The 23,661-nt window shown below is 44.1% G+C and overlaps 1 protein-coding gene and 3 non-coding genes across 8 annotated transcripts in view; all 4 read right to left on the bottom strand.

The window, feature by feature from the left end:
- The window catches only part of LOC106561878 (bifunctional glutamate/proline--tRNA ligase), a 58,819-nt gene that overhangs the window by 6,131 nt on the left and 29,027 nt on the right, over nt 1-23,661 (bottom strand). For 3 of the 5 annotated variants that reach the window (XM_014126152.3, XM_014126153.3, XM_045688932.2), the window contains 17 exons: nt 20,256-20,463; nt 19,602-19,714; nt 19,192-19,303; nt 18,555-18,893; nt 18,056-18,292; nt 17,663-17,881; nt 16,790-17,017; nt 16,246-16,514; nt 14,764-14,815; nt 14,174-14,383; nt 13,870-13,942; nt 13,550-13,629; nt 12,411-12,512; nt 6,901-7,056; nt 1,137-1,334; nt 791-964; nt 173-333 (listed from right to left, as the gene is read on the bottom strand). In XM_014126152.3, the coding sequence (XP_013981627.1) occupies nt 173-333; nt 791-964; nt 1,137-1,334; nt 6,901-7,056; nt 12,411-12,512; nt 13,550-13,629; nt 13,870-13,942; nt 14,174-14,383; nt 14,764-14,815; nt 16,246-16,514; nt 16,790-17,017; nt 17,663-17,881; nt 18,056-18,292; nt 18,555-18,893; nt 19,192-19,303; nt 19,602-19,714; nt 20,256-20,463 (2,931 nt within the window). The remainder of the gene's footprint in view (nt 1-172; nt 334-790; nt 965-1,136; nt 1,335-6,900; nt 7,057-12,410; nt 12,513-13,549; nt 13,630-13,869; nt 13,943-14,173; nt 14,384-14,763; nt 14,816-16,245; nt 16,515-16,789; nt 17,018-17,662; nt 17,882-18,055; nt 18,293-18,554; nt 18,894-19,191; nt 19,304-19,601; nt 19,715-20,255; nt 20,464-23,661) is intronic. The other 2 variants (XM_014126154.3, XM_014126155.3) reach the window with 2 other exon arrangements.
- On the bottom strand, nt 505-639 carry LOC123725269 (small nucleolar RNA SNORA5). Its single transcript, XR_006757770.1, has one exon. It is a non-coding gene; the product is annotated as a small nucleolar RNA SNORA5 (small nucleolar RNA).
- On the bottom strand, nt 1,755-1,891 carry LOC123725325 (small nucleolar RNA SNORA5). The gene has a single exon (XR_006757823.1). It is a non-coding gene; the product is annotated as a small nucleolar RNA SNORA5 (small nucleolar RNA).
- LOC123725268 (small nucleolar RNA SNORA5) lies at nt 12,102-12,234 on the bottom strand. The gene has a single exon (XR_006757769.1). It is a non-coding gene; the product is annotated as a small nucleolar RNA SNORA5 (small nucleolar RNA).

The raw sequence follows: 23,661 nt of genomic DNA, 5'->3' as shown, positions 1-23,661 counted from the left end.
GTGAATTCTAAGTGAAATAATCTGTCTGTAAACAATTGTTGGAAAAATGACTTGTGTCATTCACAAAGTAGATGTCCTAACCGACTTGCCAAAACTATAGTTTGTTAACAAGAAATTTGTGGAGTGTGTGTCTACACACTTGTATGAGTGCGTGAATGTACATGCATTCTACCTCTTGAAGAGGTTGGTCTGGATGTCCTCCAGTAGCTGTGTGAGCCTCTTCTCTGTGTCGGCCTCGGGCAGGGTGATCTTCTCCCCTGTGTCTCTCCTCACGGCCACACACTGACCCTGCTTCAGGTCCTTAGGACCCACTTCTAGACGAATGGGCACACCCTTAGAAGGATGGATGGAGAGAGGGAGGGGAAGAGAGAGAGAGGGGAAAGGGAAAGAGAACAAGAGTGAATGAGCAAGAGAAAAAGATAGAGATGGAAATAGAGTGAGACATTTCCCTTTGATTAGACACCTAATATTGGACTGATGAGAAGTTCATCCCTGAAATAATCTAATTGTCAGTAGTACAAATGTATCCCCAGGATCCATGGAGATGGGACAGGAGACCCATGGACTACAGGTTCACGGTGGCAGTCATTTCAGCCAGTGCGGTCCATTGTAGAGGAAGCACTGAATGACAAGATTACAAACCCCTAAAAGGGGATGTGGGGAGTAATAACAACAACAACTACTACTACTTTGCGTATGACCCCAGTGGGAATCGAACCCACGACCCTGGCATTGCTAGAGCCACGCTCTTACAAAGTGACCAGAACATGGCCAGGAGTTGTGGTTTTACCTTGAGCTCCCAGTGGTTGAACTTCCAGCCAGGGGAGTAGTTTTCTCTGAGGTCTGCCTTGACTCGGATCTCTCCCCTCTGCAGCCGAGCCAGGTACTTGGAGCACTGGGCCAAGAGAACATCTTTCTCAGCCTCGGGCAGAGAGGCCGTGATACCACATGGGATGATGATCACCTTGGTGAGAAGAGGAGCAGGAAAAGATGCAGAGTTATATCATTTTGAATTGGCACTGAATTTATTACGTCAACTTGACTCATGCTAATAAAGGTTGTTTTACAAATCTAAATCATTTACCTTTTGCCATCATTGTAAATAAGAATTTCCTGGTAGAATAAAAAAAACGTACCTGGAGACATGCGACTTTGGGGGGCAGCACCAGGCCCATGTTGTCACCGTGGACCATGGTGAGCACGCCGATGGTGCGGGTGGTGATGCCCCACGAGTTCTGATATGCCAGCTGCTTTTCACCTGGCTTCTTGGGGTCCTCGAACACAATCTCAAACATCCGCGAGAAGTTCTGTCCCAAGTGATGGGACGTGGCGCCCTGAGAGGAAGAGAAACATTTCACTTGGTTGTTTTCTTATTGTTAAAAAGCAGACCTGGGTTAAAATACCGTATAAAATCTTTCAAATATATATTTTTTCCTTTAGCCTACCTGGAGTGCCAGGTGGGTGGGGTTTGCACTTTGGGGACTTTTCTATTTATGTTAATTGCAACTGGTAAGAATCTAAAAATATATACAGATAGTCTTGCTCACCCTAAATATTCTCCTTAGGCGTTTACTCCATAAAATTATAGGGAGCATATAGTGTGCGACAATCCTTATTTATTTTTACACAAGTGTACTATTCTGTTAATCAGCACTTCTACTCCCCCCCCAAAAAAAATTGGTGTGCCAATTCATGCTTCTTATTGGATTTTCATTGTCTGTTAGAATGTATAATTGAAATCCACCCTTAGGCCCAATTGTCTGTAGTTCAAATCTATCCCCAATATCCAATGAAAAGAAATGTGAGGCCCATGAACTACAGGTTCAATGTGGCAGCCATTTTCGCCAATGCGGTCCATGGAAGAGGAAAAATGGAATTTGACAAGACTGCAGACTTTGAAATACTTGAGAAATGCGCTTAATTCAATTCAGGTCTGATAGTCTTATGAAGGCTCCAGCTATTTTACATATTGCACACACCTACTCCCATTGAAACGTCATTGACTCGATCCAGAATTTATGCCCATCAGATTAGTTCTCGCGGAAGTCATTCATTGTCAATGGAGCAGTCCGCAACACTACATTGGGGATGCCGCACTAGGCTGCGTTGCGCTCTGTGTACCACATGCTTTAAATACTTTCAACTGGTGCGTTGCATTTACATTTACGTCATTTAGCAAACACTCTTATCCAGAGCGACTTACAAATTGGTGCATTCACCTTTACCGTGTGGTGGTACAATGTACGTTAAAAAGCGTATCGCGTCAAATTCCATTTGTCACATGCGCCTGTGAAATGCTTACTTACAAGCCCTTAACCAACAATGCAGTAGTCCAGGTAGCCATTTGATTAGCTGTTCAGGAGTCTTATGGCTTGGGGGTAGAAGCTGTTTAGAAGCCGCTTGCCATCCCAGGCAGTGATGCAACCAGTCAGGATGCTTGCGATGGTGCAGCTGTTGAACTTTTTGAGGATCTGAGGACCCAAATCTTTTCAGTCTCCGGAAGGGGAATAGGCGTTGTCGTGCCCTCTTCACGACTGTCTTGGTGTGTTTGGCCCATGCCAGTTATTTGGTGATGTGGACATCAAGGAACTAGAACCTCTCAACCTACTCCACTACAGCCCTGTCAATGAGAATGGGGGTGTGCTTGGCGCTCCTTTTCCTGTAGTCCACGATCATCTCCTTTGTCTTGATCACGTTGAGGGAGAGGTTGTTGTCCTTGCACACTGCCAGGTATCTGACCTCCTCCCTATAGGCTGTCTCATCATTGTCGGTGATCAGGCCTACCACTGTTGTGTCGTCTGCAAACTTAATGATGGTGTTGGAGTCGTGCTTGGTCATGCAGTCATGGGTGAACAGGGAGTACAGGAGGGGACGGGGCACGCATCCCTGAGGGGCCCCCGTGTTGAGGATCAGCGTGGCGGATGTGTTGTTACCTAACCTTACTACATGGGGGCAGCCCGTCAGGAAGTCCAGGTTCCAGTTGCAGAGGTAGGTGTTTAGTCCCAGGGTCCTTAGCTTAGTGATGAGCTTTGAGGGCACTATGGTGTTGAACGCTGAGCTGTAGTCAATGAATAGCATTTTCACATAGCTGTTCCTTTTGTCCAGGGCAGTGCGGAGTGCAATAGAGATTGCATTATCTGTGGATCTGTTGGGGCAGTATGCAAATTGGAGTGGGTCTAAGGTTTCTGGGACAATGGTGTTGATGTGAGCCATGACCACCAGCCTTTTAAAGCAGTTCATGGCTACAGACATGAGTGCTACGGGTCGGTAGGCATTTAGGCAGGTTACCTTTGTGTTCTTGGGCACAGGGACTATGGTGGTCTGCTTAAAACATGGCATTACAGACTCGGACAGGGACAGGCTGAAAATGTCAGTGAAGACACTTGTCAGCTGGTCAGCGCATGCTTGGAGTACACATCCTGATAATCTGTCTGGCCCTGCAGCCTTGTGAATGTTGAACTGTTTAAAGGTCTTGCTCACATCGGCTACGGAGAGCGTGATCACACAGTCATTCGGAGCAGCTGGTGCTCTTATGCATGCTTCAGTGTTGCTTGCCTCGAAGTGCGCATAGAAGTTACTTAGCTCATCTGGTAGGCTCATGTCACTGGGCAGCTCGTGGCTGTGCTTCCCTTTGTAGTTTGTAATAGTTTGCTGGTCGGATGTGGCAGGGCTTGCATCGGAGCCAGCGTAGTACGATTGATTCTTAGTCCTCTATTGACACTTTGCCTGTTTGATGGTTCGTCGGAGGGCATAGCGGGATTTCATACAATTCTTATTTCCTACTCTGCCTTTCTAAGGTCTTCGAAAGCCAAGTGAAACAGATCACCGACCATTTCGAATCCTACTGTAACTTCTCCGCTATGCAATCTGGTTTCCGAGGTGGTCATGGATGCACCTCAGCCACGCTCAAGGTCCTAAACGATATCATAACCGCCATCGATAAGAGACAATACTGTGCAGCCGTATTCATCGACCTGGCCAAGGCTTTCGACTCTGTCAATCACCACATACTTATTGGCAGACTCAACAGCCTTAGTTTCTTAAATGACTGCCTCGCCTGGTTCACCAACTACTTCTCAGACAGAGTTCAGTGTGTCAATCGGAGGGGCTGTTGTCCAGACCTATGACAGTCTATATGGGGGTGCCACAGGGTTCAATTCTCGGGACAACTCTTTTCTCTGTATACATCAATGATGTCGTCCTTGCTGCTGGTGATTCTCTGATCCACCTCTACGCAGACGACACCATTCTGTATACATCTGGCCCTTCTTTGGACACTGTGCTAACAAACCTCCAAACGAGTTTCAATGCCATACAACACTCCTCCCGAGGCCTCCAACGGCTCTTAAATGCAAGTAAAACTAAATGCATGCTCTTCAATCGATCGCTGCCCGCACCTGCCCGCCCATCCAGCATCACTATTCTGGACGGTTCTGACTTAGAATATGTGGACAACTACAAACACCTAGGTGTCTGGTTAGACTGTAAACTCTCCTTCCAGACTCACATCAAACATCTCCAATCCAAAGTTAAATCAAGAATTGGCTTCCTATTTCGCAACAAAGCATCCTTCACTCATGCTGCAAAACATACCCTCGTAAAACTGACCATCCTACCGATCCTCGACTTTGGCGATGTCATTTACAAAATAGCCTCCAACACTCTACTCAACAAACTGGATGCAGTGCAAAACAGTGCCATCTGTTTTGTCACCAAAGCCACATATACTACCCACCACTGCAACCTGTATGCTCTCGTTGGCTAGCCCTCGCTTCATATTCGTCGCCAAACCCACTGGCTCCAGGTCGTCTATAAGTCTTTGCTAGGTAAAGCCCCGCCTTATCTCAGCTCACTGGTCACCACAGCAGCACCGACCCGTAGCACGCGCTCCAGCAGGTATTTCACTGGTCACTCCCAAAGCCAATTCATCCTTTGGCCGCCTTTCCTTCCAGTTCTCTGCTGCCAATGACTGGAACGAACTGCAAAAATCACTGAAGCTGGAGACCCATATCTCCCTCACTAACTTTAAGCACCAGATGTCAGAGCAGCTCACAGATGACTGCACCTGTACATAGCCAATCTGTAAATAGCCCATCCAACTACCTCATCCCCATACTGTTATTTATTTTGCTCCTTTGCACCCCAGTATCTCTACTTGCACACTCATCTTCTGCACATCTATCACTCCAGTGTTTAATTGCTATATTGTAATTATTTCACCACTATGGCCTATTTATTGCCTTACCTCCCTTATCCTACCTCATTTGCACACACTGTATATAGACTTTTTCTATTGTATTATTGACTGTTTGCTTATTCCATGTGTAACTCTGTTGTTGTTTGTTGCACTGCTTTTCTTTATCTTGGCCAGGTCACAGTTGTAAATGAGAACTTGTTCTCAACTAGCCTACCTGGTTAAATAAAGGTGAAATAAAAAAATAAAAAATAAAGTGTCTGGGTTAGAGTCCCGCTCCTTAAAAGTGGCAGCTCTACCTTTTATCTCAGTGCGGATGTTGACTGTAATCCATGACTTCTGGTTGGGGTATGTACGTACGGTCACTGTGGGGAAGACGTTATCAATGCACTTATTGATGAAGACAATGACAGATGTGGTGTAGCTTAGCTTAGCATCTGTGGCATCTGACCACTTCCGTATTGAGTGAGTCACTGCTACTTCCTGCTTTAGTTTTTTCGTGTAAGCACGAGTCAGGAGGATAGAGTTATGGTCAGATTTGCCAAATGGAGGGCGTGCTTTGTACGCATCTCTGTGTGAAGTAAAGGTGGTCTAGAGTTTTTTTCCTCTGGCTGCACATGTAACATGCTGGTAGAAATTAGGTAAAACGGATTTAAGCTTGCCTGCATTAAAGTCCCCGGCCACTAGGAGCGCCACTTCTGGATGAGAATTTTCTTGTTTATTGCCTTATACAGCTCGTTGAGTGTGGTCTTAGTGCCAGCATAGGTTTGTTATGGTAAATAGTAGATAAACTATTGGTAAATAGTGTGGTCTACAGCTTATCATGAGACTACCTCAGGCGAGCAAAACCTTGAGACTTAATATTAGATTTCATGCACCAGCTGTTATTGACAACTAAAGGCCGTCACCCCTTGTGTTACCGGAGGCAGCTGTTCAGCCAGCTGTATGTTATCCATGTCGTCGTTCAGCCATGACACAGTGAAACATAGAATATTACAGTTTTTAATGTCCCGTTGGTAGGATAGTCTTGATCGGAGCTCATCCAGTTTATTATCCAATGATTGCACGTTGGCTAATAGGGACTGATGGTAGAGGTGGGTTACCCACTCGTCGTCAGATTCTTACAAGGTACCCCGACCTACATCACAGTCTCTTCATGTGAATGACAGGGATTTGGGCCTTGTCCGGTGTCTATAGTAAATCCTTTGCGTACGACTCATTAAAGAAAAAATCTTTGTCCAGTACGAGGCGAGTAATCACTTTTGATATCCAGAAGCTCTTTTCAGTCATAAGAGACGGTGGCAGAAACATTATATACAAAATAAGTTACAAATAATACCAAAAAAAAACACAATATCACAATTGGTTTGGAGCCGGTAAAACGGCAGCCATCTCCTCCGATGCCATTATGTGCGTCAAGTACGGAAAATGCAGGTAAGACATTCGGCAAAATAAAATGCATATGCATCTGGTGGACATAGGGCGTCAAAGGGCTCAGACACAACAATAGCTCGTTATTGTTATTCGTACACCTCTGAATGTAATTTGCAAACCGAGTGCGCACCGATTTTACATGTAGAATCGAGTAAAAAAAATGGTTAGTCAGACGTCTACAGTGGGTTGTCCCTAAAAACCACTACGCTGAACGATCGGCATACGAACGCTAGATCCACATTCAGTGCGATGTGTGCAAGCCTCAAGAGTACCTGAATGGCTCTGCCACTGGCAGAGATGAAGGCCTCCACGGTGGTAGTGTAGTCACCTCCGGCAAACTTCTCCTTCTCAGTCTTCCTGCCCTTTACCACGGGGATGGCCATGAGCTCCTCATACACCCGCGCGTACAGGTCCAGGATCTGTAACACCTGGACACACGCACAGGAGGAGGGACAAGAGTAGTCAGTATTTATTACAAATACTACCATGTTCAGAAGACATGTAACTGGGAGGTATTAGCTACCCTAACATGAAATCATCCACCAACAATATCAATCTCTGTGCAAATGGACAATAATGGTAATTGGTAATTAACCAATCACTAAACTCCGCCCTCGAACAGCAATTGTCCAATCAGAGCTTAACAACTGCAACCAACCATCCGACACTTCACAAAAAAGCCTCACGGGTTCCATGACCTCTAACGGAGAGAAGTGTAGGTTGTGGAAAAAGCTTTGTGGACAACTTCATGCACAGTTTAACACAAGCAAGATAACAAAGGATGCATATACGTTTGCTCCAAGGTAAGCAACTATGTTAATCTTTTGCATAATGTGTGATATTACAATATATTTATAATAAAAAAATAAAAGAAACTGTAGACAAAGTCAGCAACAACTTTAACATTACACAACTAAGCTAAACATTGCTAACTTAGCTAGCTACCTTGTTAACAACATTAGCTAGCTAGTTAGCTTTGTTAGACTACATGTATCACAATGTAGGCAACAGATGTCTGATTTACACATTTGATTCCGAAGACCACTGAAACAATATAACCCTAACACTGAATATCTGAATGAATAACACTACATGTATCATCCCATATCTACAGATAAAGATCTGATGCGCAACAGGGCTCTACTGTGCGGCCATTTTACTTGCATATGCACTTAAATATTTTGCTGTGCGACATGGAATTTTTATTTAGGAATTCCAGTGCAAGATTCTAGCTTCAACACCTCACATTTTTCATTGTGCTCCTAAATTTGTGTGAGCCTATTTAAAAATAAATTAAGGCACACATGTGCTCCTTGTAGAAAAACGTCAGCGTAGAGCCCTGTGCAAGATGCAGCTTCCACTAACACCACAGGAGAGACCGCAACCAAATCACCAGAGGATACCGGAGATGACAATTCCTCCTTTGTTGAACTATCTGCACAAGGCCGGCAAGAAATGCTTAAAAAATAAGCAGTCCAACTGGCTTTTCATGCTATCCCACTTTTCTGCATTAACTCCAGGTGAAAGTCATTTTTACACATGACAAATAAAATCACACCACGCCATCCCTGTGATTCCCATTTGTCCCATAATATGGAAGTGGAACTCATGATTAGGTTTGTAAGCATAGCTACCATCAGCTCTTTGACAGAGATATTTACTACCAGTAAAGTTGTCTTGGTCTGGGCATTTTATTTCCAGAAGCCGTGGCATGGGTTCTCATTTCTCTAGACTTTCCTGTCAGGAGATGTGCCTAAATGGAGGGAGTGGGGGTTGACAACAAAACCACATGGGAACACTTCGTGCCCAGTGACTTCAGTATATGGTGCTGCTGCAAGCAGCTCAAGGTCTATCATCATTGCCTAGGTCTGCATGGTCTTCTTCCTCTGCATGCTGGTGGCAAGACTGTCAGTCTGCTACCTTGGAGCACACCCTCTTAAAGACGATGAAGTAAGTGGCTGGGAGCAGACGCCATGGCGGGTGTTGTTGCTCTGCCATCTTGTCTCTTTTTCCAGTGCCTCTGCTTCAGACTGGGAGATCATTAAATCACTGTTGTAATATCTTATTTTCATTCAGAACTGTAGAGAAACAGCTGGGTTGTTGGCGGCAGAGGAAATGTTGGGAACTCATCCGTAGGGTTGGAGGAGGATGGTGGTGGTGCTGTTCTCCAATAGTGGGAGCTGCAAAAGAACAGGGGAAAAACAGCTTTTACAAAGCACCAACTTGTTTAAATCATGTACGGTAGAAATTCATATTTTTATCATTTGGTGTATTTTGTGTTTCCAGAGTACATAGAGGAGCACCCCCAGTTGGAAGAAGATAAGGAAGGGATGAGCTTAAAGAGTCTACTCGCTCAAAAGTATGAGGAAATTGACTAGTTAAAAAGGGAAAAAAAAATCATGCTCTTCAGGAAACTCAAACCCCTAACCGGTTAACACCAGTCAGTAAATAACAGCAGTGTCCCCCCAACTTCTTCCAATACTGCACTGGGTTTACTTATGGTCAGTTTAATAACTTGTGCAAATTTTTAACATTATCAAATCAGAAACATATCCCCACAGACAACTATCCCCTTGACATAGAAGAGTAGATTGGCAGATGCAGTTTCTGCTTGTGCTGATGAAACTTAAGACAATTTTGACCTGAAAGATCTGGCTTTTACATTTCATATGGATTTACAAAGTGTTAGCACTTCATTCAATGGACTTTATTTTGGACAGGCTTGGTCAGTTGTCTGTATGGCCTCACAAGGACAACATCACAAAACATGCCAGACCACTTCAGGAGAGATTTTCCAACGACCATTGCAATACTAGATTGCACCGAGTTAAAGATGGAGAAACCAAGCTCATTGCTACTGCAAAGTAGGCTTGGGTGTAGATATACCAGGGTATTTGGAAATAACCATGGTATGGTTTTTCAATACAGTTCAAACTATTTATTTGAAGTTTTTATAGATATTTACTGAAAGTATCTGCAGTGAACTTGTGCAATACGTTAGGAGATAAACAACATTTCATTCTTTCACCTGTCACATAATTTTTCATTATGAAGCTTACCAGTAGTCCCCAGTCACATGGTGTTTGTTTACAAGCATACAAAGACAAGACTGGAGCCTTGAGTCACTCACTGTTGTGCAGCACGTAGCAGGTGATCTAGGTACAGTATGGAATTCCCAAATAAATGTTTGCCAGCTAGTTAGATATCTTATAACTAAGTTAACTGTATAACATGTGCTAAATGCTTTGCAGTTGTGCATTTGGTTTGCCAATTTATTACCTAGTTAGCCATCTAGCTAAGTGGTTAGCTTCTTCAGAAAAAAAAGCTTTCCTTGGTAACAGCAGAAAATCCCCTCCTGGATCAAGAGCCTTGCTGTCTAATATTTATTTTGTGTGTGCAGCAAACTGTTATTAGAATTTCTTTGTTACTTGTATAACTTTGAGCTGCGTTTCCTGTCCTGCAAATACTTCAGGTCAGAGACTGTACAAAAAGTTTACAATGAGCTCGTTAGCATTTAGCTGGCATTGTTTATGGGATTTTACATGTTTTTGTTAACATAGTAAGACTCAGTGGAGGTTAAACTTCAAAGCCAAACTTACTCCATCTACAAGTCTCCTGATAGCACGTGACCTATGTGGCTCAGTTATATTTGCATTCACCCTTTAAATATTTATCTGTCAGGACTGGATCCTGTGTAAACAGTAACATCACAGAGCGACTGCAAAATTTGATTCAATGTGGCTACCTTAAGAGAGGTGATGGGCTCATGGCAGACGAGGGGTTTCTCAATGAGCATGTTTACATGCACAGTAATAATTAGATGTTAAACTGACTAAGGAAGTAGGCAGATTATGCAATAGTCATGTAAACATCATACTCTGCTTGTCTTGAATTGTCTTAAGGTCCAACTCTAAGTAAGCATACGCTGATTAAAACCTGTTGTTCTGAGCAATCTTTAGAATGATTAGGACATGTAAATAGCTTAAATGGGCGTTCCAGTGGTGGGTTTGATCTGCACATGTGCTAGCACCAGCCGAGCCAGCCTCCCTCTTTAGCGTGACTGAAGTGAGTTCGGAATCTATGCGTCTTAGAAGTAGTTTTCACAACTTTATATGTCCAAACTCAGAATCCAATATACTTCCCAAAAATAACATGGTGTAATGTTTATATTGGTTGCCAATTTTCTGCATTTATCAGAGTGCCATCAGGTAGCCTGATTTCAGATGTGTCCATGGAAACAGAGTTATTAGGGAAATCGTTCTTCTTCCAAAGAATGTAAACACTTTAATCAAACTATTATATAAATCTGACTAGCCAAAATAATCACATTATGTGCATGTAACTGTACTCAGAGGAAGATGGAGGAAATTGGCCTTAGACTGAACATTCCTCCCTACAAATACTGAGACGACAAACATTTTGAAGCATAGGGTGCACGTGGAAAGGGAAATAGCCAAAATTAAGAAGTTTAAAGTAGTATCACGTAAGATCCCCAATTCCAGATGAGGAAACATAAAACAGATATGCTTTGTGGTTAGTATGCTGTCCAACTTCCAGGTACACATTCACCAGTAAATGGAAATCTGTTCATTTTGACACTGTCCTGAGAACATAAGCATACAAACATGAAGGTGAAAACATTTGATGACATCTGTTTATGCATACCCCTACTGTTTCTGCTGCTAACCATAGCTACATATCAAAGAAACCCATGTTAGACTAACAGTGAAAGATAATGGACTTGCCTCAGTTATAATACCCCCGTGGTTGGATTGATTACTACATGCATTAGAGATTGTAAACAAGACATTCACGTGTAGCTCACCTGTCAGTTCTAACTGCAGTAGACTGGTCTTCTTTTCCGACCCCGACCGCTGTAATAGGCTTGGCATCAATCTTCTTGCCTCTTGGCTTATGCAACTGTTGTAGCAAGCTTGTAGTGGACATTTCATCTGAGGCTCTCCAGAGGTCCAAGGTGTGGATCAGCCCAACAACATGCGAGCAGTAACCTGTGGAGTTAGCATAGAACGGTATATTTGTTGAAGCGTTGTTGGTTGTTTACGTTAGCATGACAGCTAGCTGAAGCTGAGATTGTACACAATACTGTATTGTATGAGTTTTGTTTTTAAATGATTGTGAGACCTACCCTGCAGTTTAGGAACAATGTTGCTCCTTTGCCTCGATGGTCAGCTAGTGGGGTTTCTCCCACTTACACTGGGAGCTGTAGACTTTGCCTCTATCCTAGTCCTCCTGCTTGCTGTGTTAAGCTCCTGCATAATTATTTCGTGAATATAGCCTTCAAAAGGCATACTGAAGATCCTTTAGTTTCCTCCAAACTCATATAAGTGATGGTTGTCTCCAAAAGTAACTTAGTACCTCATTGGGGAGTTCCCTTAGTGTTATTACTATGCGCTTCTCCATTTTCACAGGAAAATAAAAAGGCAAAGCTTGTCAGAGTTAGCAACAGTAACCAAGGTGTAGTACAAATGTATCCCCAGAATCCATGGAAAAGAGATCCAGTGCCCATGGCCTACAGGTTCACAGTGGCAGCCATTTTGGTCAGTGCGGTCCATTGTCAAGGAAACCCTGAATTTGACAAGACTGCAAACTTTCAAATACTTGCAAATACTTGCATCTAAATCCAAATTACCAAAAAACCCTGTTAAGCATCATTTGAATGCACTCCCCAGACATGACAAGTTCTATGTTTTTTACTCAACATTCACAAGAGAAAAGTAAGAACTAGTCTCATGGACGGTTAATAATAAAATGGCCTTGTTACCTCTTCGGCGGCCTCCTCTTTGGTGGCGAAAGCCGTGTGTCCCTCCTGCCACAGGAACTCTCTGGTCCTCAGGAAGGGTTGGGGGTGCTTGAACTCCCACCTCTGGGGGTGAGTGAGAGAAAGCAAAAGAAATTAGAGAAATAGTAAAAATCACGATACATTCTGAAAAGATCACTTTCGCAGTCAAACAGCAAGCATGACTTAAATTTAACCTTATACAAACAATTCGGTAGGAATGAGGTTTGGGCAGTAGGCCTTATACATTATCAAAGCATATTGGCTATATGCCTGGCCTGCAAATATTATTCTCAGACCATATTACATTTCAAAACTCAAGCTTTGATAAAATAGATCAGTTGGTGTAGCACTTGCGAGGCATGAATTGAAATAATTAGCTTTTATTTTACTGGACTGATTGTAACTGTATCTGATGGTCATGGTGCTTTCAAGACAACTGGGAACTCGGGGGGGGCAGGGACAATGTCAAATCGTGACGTCAGTGAGCAAGTCCGAGCTCTAGAAAGACACCCCAGTTTCCGACTTGAAATTCAAAATGATCCCAGTCAGATCACGTTTCCCCCTGTATTCTTTGACAGTCTCTCTGTGGTCATGGTTTTAAGTGCTTCAATCTTACGTAGGCTAGTAGCCTATCAAACTTTGCTGTGGCCAGGGTCGTGGAAGCTCTGCAGGCATGATAATGTGAGTGATCTGATTGGCCAGCGCTGTAGGCGTACTCGAGTTAGCCACAGATCTCCCGGTCCATCGGATAGGCGGAGTTTGTCTTTTCAGACATATAACATGGTTCAAAATGGGAAAACTGTGCTTACCCAGTGCGCAGCGCTTCTGAATCAAGTGCAACTATTGACAATGCAACACAAATAAAAAATAAATAAAAAGGAGCGCAAGCCTTTATTGTTGGCTTTTCTACAGAAATGTTTGGTGATCGACTGGGAATGCCTTGCGATCAACCGGTTGGTGACCACTGTCCTTAAACGGTTCTGCCAAAAGGCAGTGGACATATTGGACAGGGTTGAAGTCTTCTATTTTCAGTAGGTTTGGGCTTTTCCATTTTGAAAATTGTACTGACCCTAACAGTGATGGTGAATATGACAATTATCATTCATGGATTGGACACTGACCACAACGTTGCACCACTGGTTGAGTTTGATGGGGAGGTCTCTGTGAGACTGGACCCATTTGGCGTAGGCAGGGTACATCACTGTAAAAAGAAAAGACGAAGGATGCATTGGTCAGGGTGTGAATTAGTAAATGAATACATATATGGCATAGAGGGTAGAAGTAGTAAGCGCCTTGGATGAAAATATCCATAGATTTGTTGTGTCGTGAGTTACACCTATACAATGTAGTTCTTTGAGACCTAGTGAAAAGCATCTGGAAATTCACTGTGTCAAGTTTAACTTTAAAGTCTGACAGAAGTGGTCAGGTGTGTTTGTATTACCAGTTTCACTAGTGGGTCGGATAGCGACGGGCTCGGCAAGCTCAGTGTTCCCTGACCGCGTCACCCAGGCGACCTGAGGGCAGCACACACACAAACACAGTTCACTACAAATGTGTCAAATCACTTAAAGGGGGATCTTCAGTATGACAAGACAAATTGTGATCACACATCACTTGAGAAGCGAGGACCAGGATTTCCAATAGGGATTCATAAACGCTGACACCACATCTCACCACTAGATGGTGTCAGGAACACCCATCCCCCCAGTCCCCCTCCAACACCACACACACTTCGCAACACCCACCTCGGGGGCAAAATCCGCAATGTGGGACTTCTCCTTCTCCAGGGCAGCCTGTGAGACAAACATTGGGAAGTAGCAGTTCTCCACGCCCAGCTTCTTGATCTCGCGGTCAAAGAACTCCTTGATGGACTCCCAGATGGAGTATGACCAGGGCCGCAGCACATAGCAGCCGCTCACATCGTAGTACTCAATCATTTCCGCCTTAGTGATTACCTGGAGGGGCAGATGTGAAGGGAGACACTTGTCTTGAGCCCTATACCATGGCTGCATTCCGATTCTCCACCCTTTTCCCAATCCTCTAATGGATCTAAAACCACTGGATTGGTGTGATCATTGGCTGGAGGGACTTTCCACCATTGTTAAATCAATGACAGGAAGTGTGCAAGTGCACACCCTAGCTCCAGGCCCTATTCCCAATTACTTTTTCACATCCTTTTAAATCCACCAGGGGGAGTGTACAAGGAGTAAAAAATGGAATTGGGCTTCAGTCCAAAAGAGGATTGTGACAATCCCAGAACTACTGGCTATAGTGGAGTTTAGACTGCTAGTAAAAAAAAACTGGGGCAATCACTCGCACAGGTGTACAGACTCACCTGAGAGTACCAATCAGACAGGTTCTCCTCCTTCTTAGCCTCCAGTCCCAGTCTAAATGAGGAAAATACACAGAAATCAGGTGTGAAAACCACACAGTATACTACAGATGAGTTCAACAACTTTTTCTATTTTATTGATTAGTTGATGGTTGCTAGGGCGAAAATATAGGGAGAGCTATGCATGCATACTAGACATGGTGACTTGTCTATTGCGGAGGGAAAGCCACATTTTGTATCTAGTGAAGTCAAATCTATGCCCACTTTGCCCAGCAATGGAAAATATCACTTCAATTGGTGTTTTTCAATTCCCTATTTCAAATAGATACGGATGAATTAGACTGACTAATCGATTAATCAAACTCATCCCTACAGAACAGTGCGAACAATCAGCAGAAATCCATCTTCCGGTACAGTTAAAATGGTGATTCATAAGATGTTATTCCTTTGCTTGTAAATCCAAGATAACTTTTCAACAATGAATAAGTTGATAACAGAAAGTTTATCATGTTGTAGAGTCCACTGTAGCCAGCTAGCTACCTAGCTCTGGGCCTGGAAAAACTGCTCAACTTCAGCACCAACCCGTGTCTGCTAGCTAGGCCCTGAATCCATGGGAATGCACCCCTGGGGGACACCAACCTACGTACGGAAATGAGATTGAGTAGAGACTGCAAATGTCACTGCCATGACAAAATATGCATGTCCATTGAAAAAAAAACTGTTCCACTGCACTACATTTACATGATTTCAATTGTAGTCATCATTTAGCAGACGCTCTTATCCAGAGCGACTTACAGTAGTGAGTGTATATCATTTCATACTGGTCCCCCGTGGGAACCGAACCCACAAACCTGCCATTGCAAGCGTCATGGTCTACCAACTGAGCCACAGGGCACTACATATCAAAATCAGATTGGCTAATCATGCCGTCAATCCAAGGCCCTGCTGGTAGGATCAGGGGAAGATTCCTCCTCAGACACCGATACAGAAAACCCTGATTGGATAGCTATTCCTGTTTCCCTTCCCCACCACAGACAACACCACTCTGAACACAAGAGACGAATCATGATTGACAAGACTAATATAATTTTCAATCACTTAAACCTTTAATTTTCGGTTTAAATATTCTTAGGCTTCCTCTGATGGCTCTGACGGTACAGCACTGTCCAAGAGCAATGTTTTGGGCCAATGGCACAGCAGATCGAACCGCACAGGTAAGAATACCATAACGTGTGCATACATTTGTATTGCTGACCCCAGCAGGAATTGAACCCACTACTCTGACATTGCAAGCGCCAAGCTCTACCAACTGAGTCACACAGGACCACATCCACATTCAGCCTACATTCATCACCACCATCTCCCTTGATTTCTGCCATCTATCATTCCATTTTCAAATCTCCACTCCATTAAAGTACCAATGATCTCTATTCATCCATCTCTGCTTCCCACTCTCCCCTTCATCCACCCATCCAACCCTCTCACCGTGTCTGTTTCTTGGGACCTCCCTCTCCTCCTCCCCCTGCACCTCCCGATGAGACCTCCTTGACTTTGTCTCCCTTGGGCTGCTTCTTCCCTCCTCCTCCGCCACTACCACCTCCCTGTTTCTCAGACTTGTTCTCTCGGTCTTTGCGGTTCTTGTCCTCTCCGCCTGAGGCTCCGGCGGAAGCCACAGGTTTATACTCGTCTCCTGTGAGGGCCTTGTACTGGGTCTTCAGGGCCAGAAGCTGCTTCACGGCACCGTCCAGCTGGTCCTGGTTACAAGGATGGCATTTCACATTGGTTGTGTTATGTGGTCTGTTGCATTTAATTACTCAACAATCAGGACTATCCCTGAATAACAATATTAAGATTGAAATCTGATTTATCATTTGTACAAGTAGCTACAGTTGCCAACGTTAGCTAGCTATTCTAAGTTCTACATGCGCCAAAACTTCAGCATTCCTCATCTGAATAGCTTGTTCTCGTCAACATGTTTTCAGCACTTTTGGTCATAGATTTACGTGAGGAGAAATTAAATCTCACTAACCTTAGGAGCCTTCTCCGATTTCAGATTCCTCACTAACTCCCCCTGATGGGACACCTGGGAGAAGAGCGCCTTAACGGAGGAGCTAGACTGGGCCTCGGGGGCGGGGCTAGCCTGGACAGGGGCAGGGCTGGTGGCTGGGGCCATGCCTGGTTTGTAATCCTGGCCAGTCACCTGCTTGTACTCTGCTTTGAGTGACAGCAGATGCTTGACTGCTGCGTCCATCTGGTCCTGAGGGAGGGGACAAAAACAGAAGGGTTCATGTCACTTTCTTTTAAACTACCGTAAATGAATTAATAAAGCTCTTAATGCCAAAAATATGGGGTTAAATACAAAGATCAGGATACTATTTTTTTTTATTTTTAATATCTCTTAGATATAGGAGACACTTCAGAACAAACTTCCTTTTGATATGTTGTCGGGACTATTTGTTGTTCCATGTAGTGAATGTTATTCAATGCCTTTGTATGGGCTAATAGCAGTAAGACCAAAAATAATTGTATCAAATTAGTGTATATATTTCTGGGGATACTTCAAGGGGCCTTAAAATTCAAAATCAAAATAGCTAAATGATCCTTGGTATGACCTTAAAACGCCATATAGTAGAAGCCCCCACCTCCTCCCCTGGCTTAGACAAGGCTTAGACTCCGATGGGTTCATATTGTAAAGAATGTTGAAATAGAGCAGGCATGTCAATTCTCTCCCCAGACTAGTGAGTGTATGTATAATCGGAGGGTTGGGTTAATACAGAAGACACATTTCCATCACATATGGACTAATAAAGCATATCTATCTTATCTATATTAATTTATGAATCATTTTATCCAACTTGTGCCTAATGAATGCCAGCCTATCATCCCTTCCTGTTGGCCTCACCTTGGGGGCCTTCTCGGTTTTCAGCTTCCTCACAAAGTCACCCTGCTGAGTCACATGTTCATAGATGCCCGAGCCAGATGTGACTGTGGGGGCCTGGGTGTTCTGGACTGGGGCAGCAGCAGGGACTGGGGCAGTTCCTGGCTTGTAATCCTGACCTGTTGCCTGTTTGTACTCTGCCTTCAAGTCCAAGAGCTGCTTCACCGCAGCATCAACCTGGTCCTTTGTGGAGAGATAGAACCACTGTATATGATCAATCAATGGTAAAAATGTAGAGAACAGTTATGAACAGCTGGAGCAAATAGAGATGAGACAAGTCTTACAATGTACTATTACCGCATAATCCCCAATACCTGCAGGCTAAAAGTAAAGCATTACTGAACTCGTCTTCCTTACCTTCGCTGATTTCTCAGATTTAAGCTTCCTCACAGTGTCTCCCTGTTCGGTCACACGTTCGTATAGGCCTAAGGGAGAGGATGAGGGGGATGAGGCAGAGAGAGCAGTCTTGGCTTGGGCAGCAGAAGGAGGGGTCATCCTTGGCTTGTACTCCTTGCCTGTGATCTGATGGAACTCAGCTTTAAAATCCGGCAGCTGCTTGACTACAGCATCAACCTGGTCCGGGAGAGAAAAAAACTAAAAAGAGCGTTTAAAAAAAGTATTTTATTTCTACAGATAAAACCTTGAGATTAAAATATTTTTCACTTGTGACTAGGAGGCATCAAAAACATTTTTTTTTATTAATAATGTTTAATCTTCTACTCGTGGAAAAAAGTGGAACTACTTCTAATTGTGTAGCAGGCTATTTCAACTCAGGATTCAAAATATAATCCATTAAAAAAAAAAAATCTATAAAAAAAAGAGCCAAATGATAAACAAGAGAAAAATATACTCAAACCTTGGAAGCCTTCTCGGACTTCAGCTCCTCCTGCTGGGTGATGCAAGCAAAGGGGCAGGAGGTGGAGTCAGCAGAAGGTGCGGGGGTTGCGGCCTTCTGAGTGGTGGAGCTGGCGGGTGGGGCCATGCCTGGTTTGTAGTCCTGGCCAGTCAGCTGCTTGAACTGGGCCTTGAGTGACAGTAGCTCCTTTAACACTTCGTCCACCTTCTCCTTGGAGGCCTTGGCGGTTTTTAGATCGCGTACCTTCTCACCTTGAGCCACAATGCCGGAGAAAACGGCGTAGGCATCGCTAGCTGGGGCAGAGACGGGAGCGCCTTTGCACGTGGCTGGGAAGGGAGCCTAAGAGGAGACAAGGAGTTTATTCCTTATATTACAGAAATTTAACAAAATCTACATAAATCTATAAGAATACAGGGTGTATCGGAAAAATCAGGTGGAAGCAAATCACCAGGTGAGCCTCAGCTATATTGATTTGACTTATCCTATATTTTCAGATCAGTGCAGATAAATGAGACAAGTAGAGGAAGCCACTTCAGACTATTGAGATGAGCCCGTAGTTATTTCCTCTGTCCTTTCCTGTCACAGTAAAGGAGAACTCTAGAAGAGGGGAAATAGAGGAGTAAGTATTAAGACTCACTGTGGTGGTGGTAGCCTTGCACTTCTCCTTGGAGCCAGCGGTGGGCATCTCCTTGGTGTGGCCATCGGGGATGAACAGCAGCACACAGGGACTCTCCTTACAGCTGTGGGGACTGGTTGACAACACCAGGGACACGTTACGATGTGCTTCTGCATTTAGGAAATGTAGCACCCATCCAATCCTCTGGCCCAAGTCTAGTCACAGAGTATTAATACAGACACACTCTGGAACAATGCAGTAGTACTTCATTTTGAAGAGGCATTGTGTGCTTTTTCTTTAGAGAATATCCATCCATTTATTATCTCATCCAACTATCAAACCATCAATCCATCCACCCACGCATCCCTCCCACTGGCCCAAATGCAGTCAGTCAAATCAACTAGTCAAATATCTTGTAGAGGAGATGGAACCTGATTGGCTCGTAGGGCTGGTCACAGATGTAGAAGCCCCGCCTCTGCAGCTGGATGATGTCACCCTTCTTCAGGTCCTTCAGACAGGGGTCTCCCAGCATCTTTTCCTCCAGCTGAGAGAAAAAAAGGATGGGAGACAGAAAGAAAGGATGGGAGACCGATGTGAAGAAGAGAGAGAATGTGATAGAGGGATGTGAGGAGAAATAGGAAAACCCTTTCAGTCTTCCGAAGGATTAGAAGAGTGTTCCTCTATACTGGGCAATGATATCTGCTCCATTCAGAATGATGTGCTTTAATAAGAAATTACATTGGTAAAGCATTTTTCATTATACAGAATAATCCAAAAGTGCATAAAATAAAAACCAAATACAATATTTTTTTTAACTAGAGAGGGCAACTGACACAAAGAAGACAGCTGACACTACAAGGGATAACACCACCAAGGAGCACAGCTATCAACATAAAGCCTTATTAAAGAGAATGGTCATTAGGCCAAGCTGAAAACCTGATCCCCAAGGAGGAATATACTTAATTCTCATAACATTTTTGCTAACAAAAAACACACACAACACACTTCGCAAAGACAACCACCCTTGACTCGTCGCCACACACACACACACCTACCCTTGACCCATCCCACCCTTGCTCACCCACCTTGCTTTGTTTGTTGATGTACTCCTTGAAGTCGTCCTCCTTGCCTATGACAGGCTTGGTGATAAGGTGCTGGTAGTTGACGCAGACGGTGGGCAGCAGGGGCGCGCGGGGGGTCTCGGCCAGCCACGTTATCTTGGTGGTCTTCTTGTAGTCCTTGTTCTCCAGGTTCAATTTGCCGTCCAGGGAGGTGACCTTACCGCTGGCATCTCTGGATCACAGAGATCAAGTGAGGTAGTGTGAGGAGGGGGGGGATAGGATTTAGGAAGTTGACATTTCTTTTTACCATCATTGTATATTTGGTAACATTTTACGTAGAGTCAATAATGCATTTTAACGTGACACAGTTCCATTGAGCGAGAGAAAGACAGAAGGAAAATATACAGTGCCTTCAGAAAGTATTCAGACACCTTGACTTTTTCCACAGTTAGGTTTCAGCCTTATTTTAAAATGTATTACATATTTTTTTACACCCTCAATCTACACACAATACCCCCTAATGATAAAGCAAAAACAGGTTTAGACATTTTTACTAATTTAGAAAATAAGTAAGTATTCAGACCATTTACACAGTACATTGTTGAGGTACCGTTGGCAGCAATTACAGCCTCGAGTCTTCTTGGGTATGACGCTGCAAGCTCGGCACACCTGCATTTGGGGAGTTTCTCCTATTCTTCTCAAGCTCTGTCAGGTTGGATGGGGAGTGTTGCTGCACAGCCATTTTCAGGTCTCTCCAGAGATGTTCAATCGGGTTTAAGTCCAGGCTCTGGCTGGGCCACTCAAGGACATTGAGACTTGTCCGGAAGCCACTCCTGCGTTGTCTTGGCTGTGTTCTTAGGGTCGTTGTCCTGTTGGATGGTGAACCTTCCCCTTGTCTGAGGTCCTGAGCGCTCTGGAGCAGGTTTTCATCAAGGATCTCTCTGTACATTGCTTTGTTCATCTTTCCCTCAATCCTGACTAGTCTCCCAGTCCCTACCGCTGAACCCCCAAACTCCAAGCAGGCCGTCATGTGCCTTTTACTGAGGAGTGGTTTCCGTCTGGCCACTCTACCATAAAGGCCTGATTTGGTGGAGTGCTGCAGAGATGGTTGTCCTTCTGGAAGGTTCTCCCATCTCCACAGAGGAACTTTAGAGCACTGTCAGAGTGACCATGGTTCTTGGTCACCTCCCTGACCAAGACCCTTCTCCCCCTTCTTGGAAAACTTCAATGCTGCAGAAATGCTTTGGTACCCTTCCCCAAATCTGTGCCTCGATACAATCCTGTCTCGGAGCTCTACGGACAACTCCTTTGACCTCATGTCTTGGTTTCTGCTCTGACATGCAGTCAACTGTGGGATCTTTATATAGACAGGTGTGTACCTTTCCAAATCTCATGTCCAATCTACTACAGGTGGACTCCAAGTTGTAGAAACATTGAAGAATGATCAATGGAAACAAGATGCACCTGAGCTCAATTTCAAGTCTCATAAAAGGGTCTGAATACTAAAGTAAATGCAATATTTCATTATTTTCATTTTTATAAATTTGCAAAAAAACTGTTTTCGCTTTGTCATTATGGGGTATTGTGCCGAATGCTCAGGATTTTTTATTTATTTTTTAAACATTTTTGAATAAGGCCTTAACGTAACAAAATCTGGAATAAGTCAAGGATTCTGAATATTTTCTTTAGGCACTGTATATTAGTTACATGGTGTAGCTATAACATCTAGGCTAGCGACGATCCTTGCTGCACGTGGAGAGCCACAGCATATTTAATTTTTACTTTATTTAACTAGGCAAGTCAGCTATGAACAAATTCTTATTTTCAATGACGGCCTACTAAGAAGGCAAAAGGCCTCCTACGGGAACGGGGGCTGGGATTAAATAAAATATATATTTTTATACATATACACACACATCGTATCAAGTGATCTTGATTAGTTGAATTTAGTGTTTCACTGCTTAGCTGGTACTGCTGCTACCTGGGACTTGGTGAACACTTGCCTAGGCAAAGCCCTGTGGAATAGCCTTCTGTAAAAAGCTCTTCTGGTCCCACTTTAAATTAAGTACAATATATGAAGGCTTTATATAGCAAACATAAGTTTCAAGCACAAAATAAATGCTTCACAAATCAATAGGATTATGTTATGTTTTATAATGACTCTGTAGCCATGAAGTGCTTTGAAAGGACATGGCTCACATCAACACCACTTTCCCAGAAACACTAGACCCACTCCAATTTGCATACCGCCCAAACAGATGACGCAATCTCTATTGCACTCCACACTGCTCTTTCCCACCTGGACAAAAGCAACACCTACGTGAGAATGCTGTTCATTGACTACAGCTCAGCGTTCAACACCATAGTGCCCTCAAAGCTCATCATTAGCTAAGGACCCTGGGACTAAACACCTCCCTCTGCAACTTGATCCTGGACTTCCTGACGGGCCACCCCCAGGTGGTGAGGGTAGCCTCAACACAGGGGCCCCTCAGGGGTGCGTGCTCAGTCCCCTCCTGTACTCCCTGTTCACTCATGACTGCATGGCCAGGCACGACTTCAACACCATCATTAAGTTTGCTGATGACATAACAGTGGTAGGCCTGATCACTGACAACGACGAGACAGCCTATAGGCAGGAGGTCAGAGACCTGACTGTGTGGTGCAAGGTCAACAACCTCTCTCTCTCTCTCTCTCTCTCAATGTGATCAAGACAAAGGAGATGATAGTGGACTACAGGAAAAGGAGGACCGAGCACGCCCCCATTCTCATTGACGTGGCTGTAGTGGAAAAGTTGAGAGCTTCAAGTTCCTTGGCGTCCACATCAACAAACTAACATGGTCCAAGCACACCAAGACAGTCGTGAAGAGGGCACGACAAATCCTATTCCCCCTCAGGAGACCGAAAATATTTGGCATGGGTCCTCAGATCCTCAAAGGGTTCTACAGCTGCACCAGAGAGCATCCTGACGGGTTGCGTCACCGACTGGTATGGCAACTGCTCTGCCTCCAAGCACAAGGCACTACAGAGGGTAGTGCGAACGGCCCAGTACATCACTGGGGCAAAGCTTCTTGCCATCCAGGACCTCTATACTAGGCGGTGTCAGAGGAAGGCCATAAAAATTGTCAAAGACACCAGCCACCCTAGTCATAGACTGTTCTCTCTGCTACCGCACAGCAAGCGGTATCGGAGTGCCTAGTCTAGGTCCAAGAGGCTTCTAAACAGCTTCAACCCCCAAGCGATAAGACTCCTGAACATCTAATCAAATGGCTACCCAGACTATTAGCATTGCCCCCCTGCCCTCTTTTACGCTGCTGCTACTCTCTGTTATTATCTATGCTTAGCCACACCGGTACCCTCTGTATATAGCCTCGCTAAACTTTTTACTGCTCCTCTTTATTTGTTACTTTTATTTATTTTTGTAGGTATTTTT

The sequence above is a fragment of the Salmo salar genome, chromosome 11 (genome assembly GCF_965601325.2).
Source record: "Salmo salar chromosome 11, fSalSal1, whole genome shotgun sequence".
Classification (NCBI taxonomy): domain Eukaryota; kingdom Metazoa; phylum Chordata; class Actinopteri; order Salmoniformes; family Salmonidae; genus Salmo; species Salmo salar.
The sequence above is the reverse complement of the archived record's forward strand: the minus strand, read 5'-3'. Positions and strand labels throughout refer to the sequence as shown.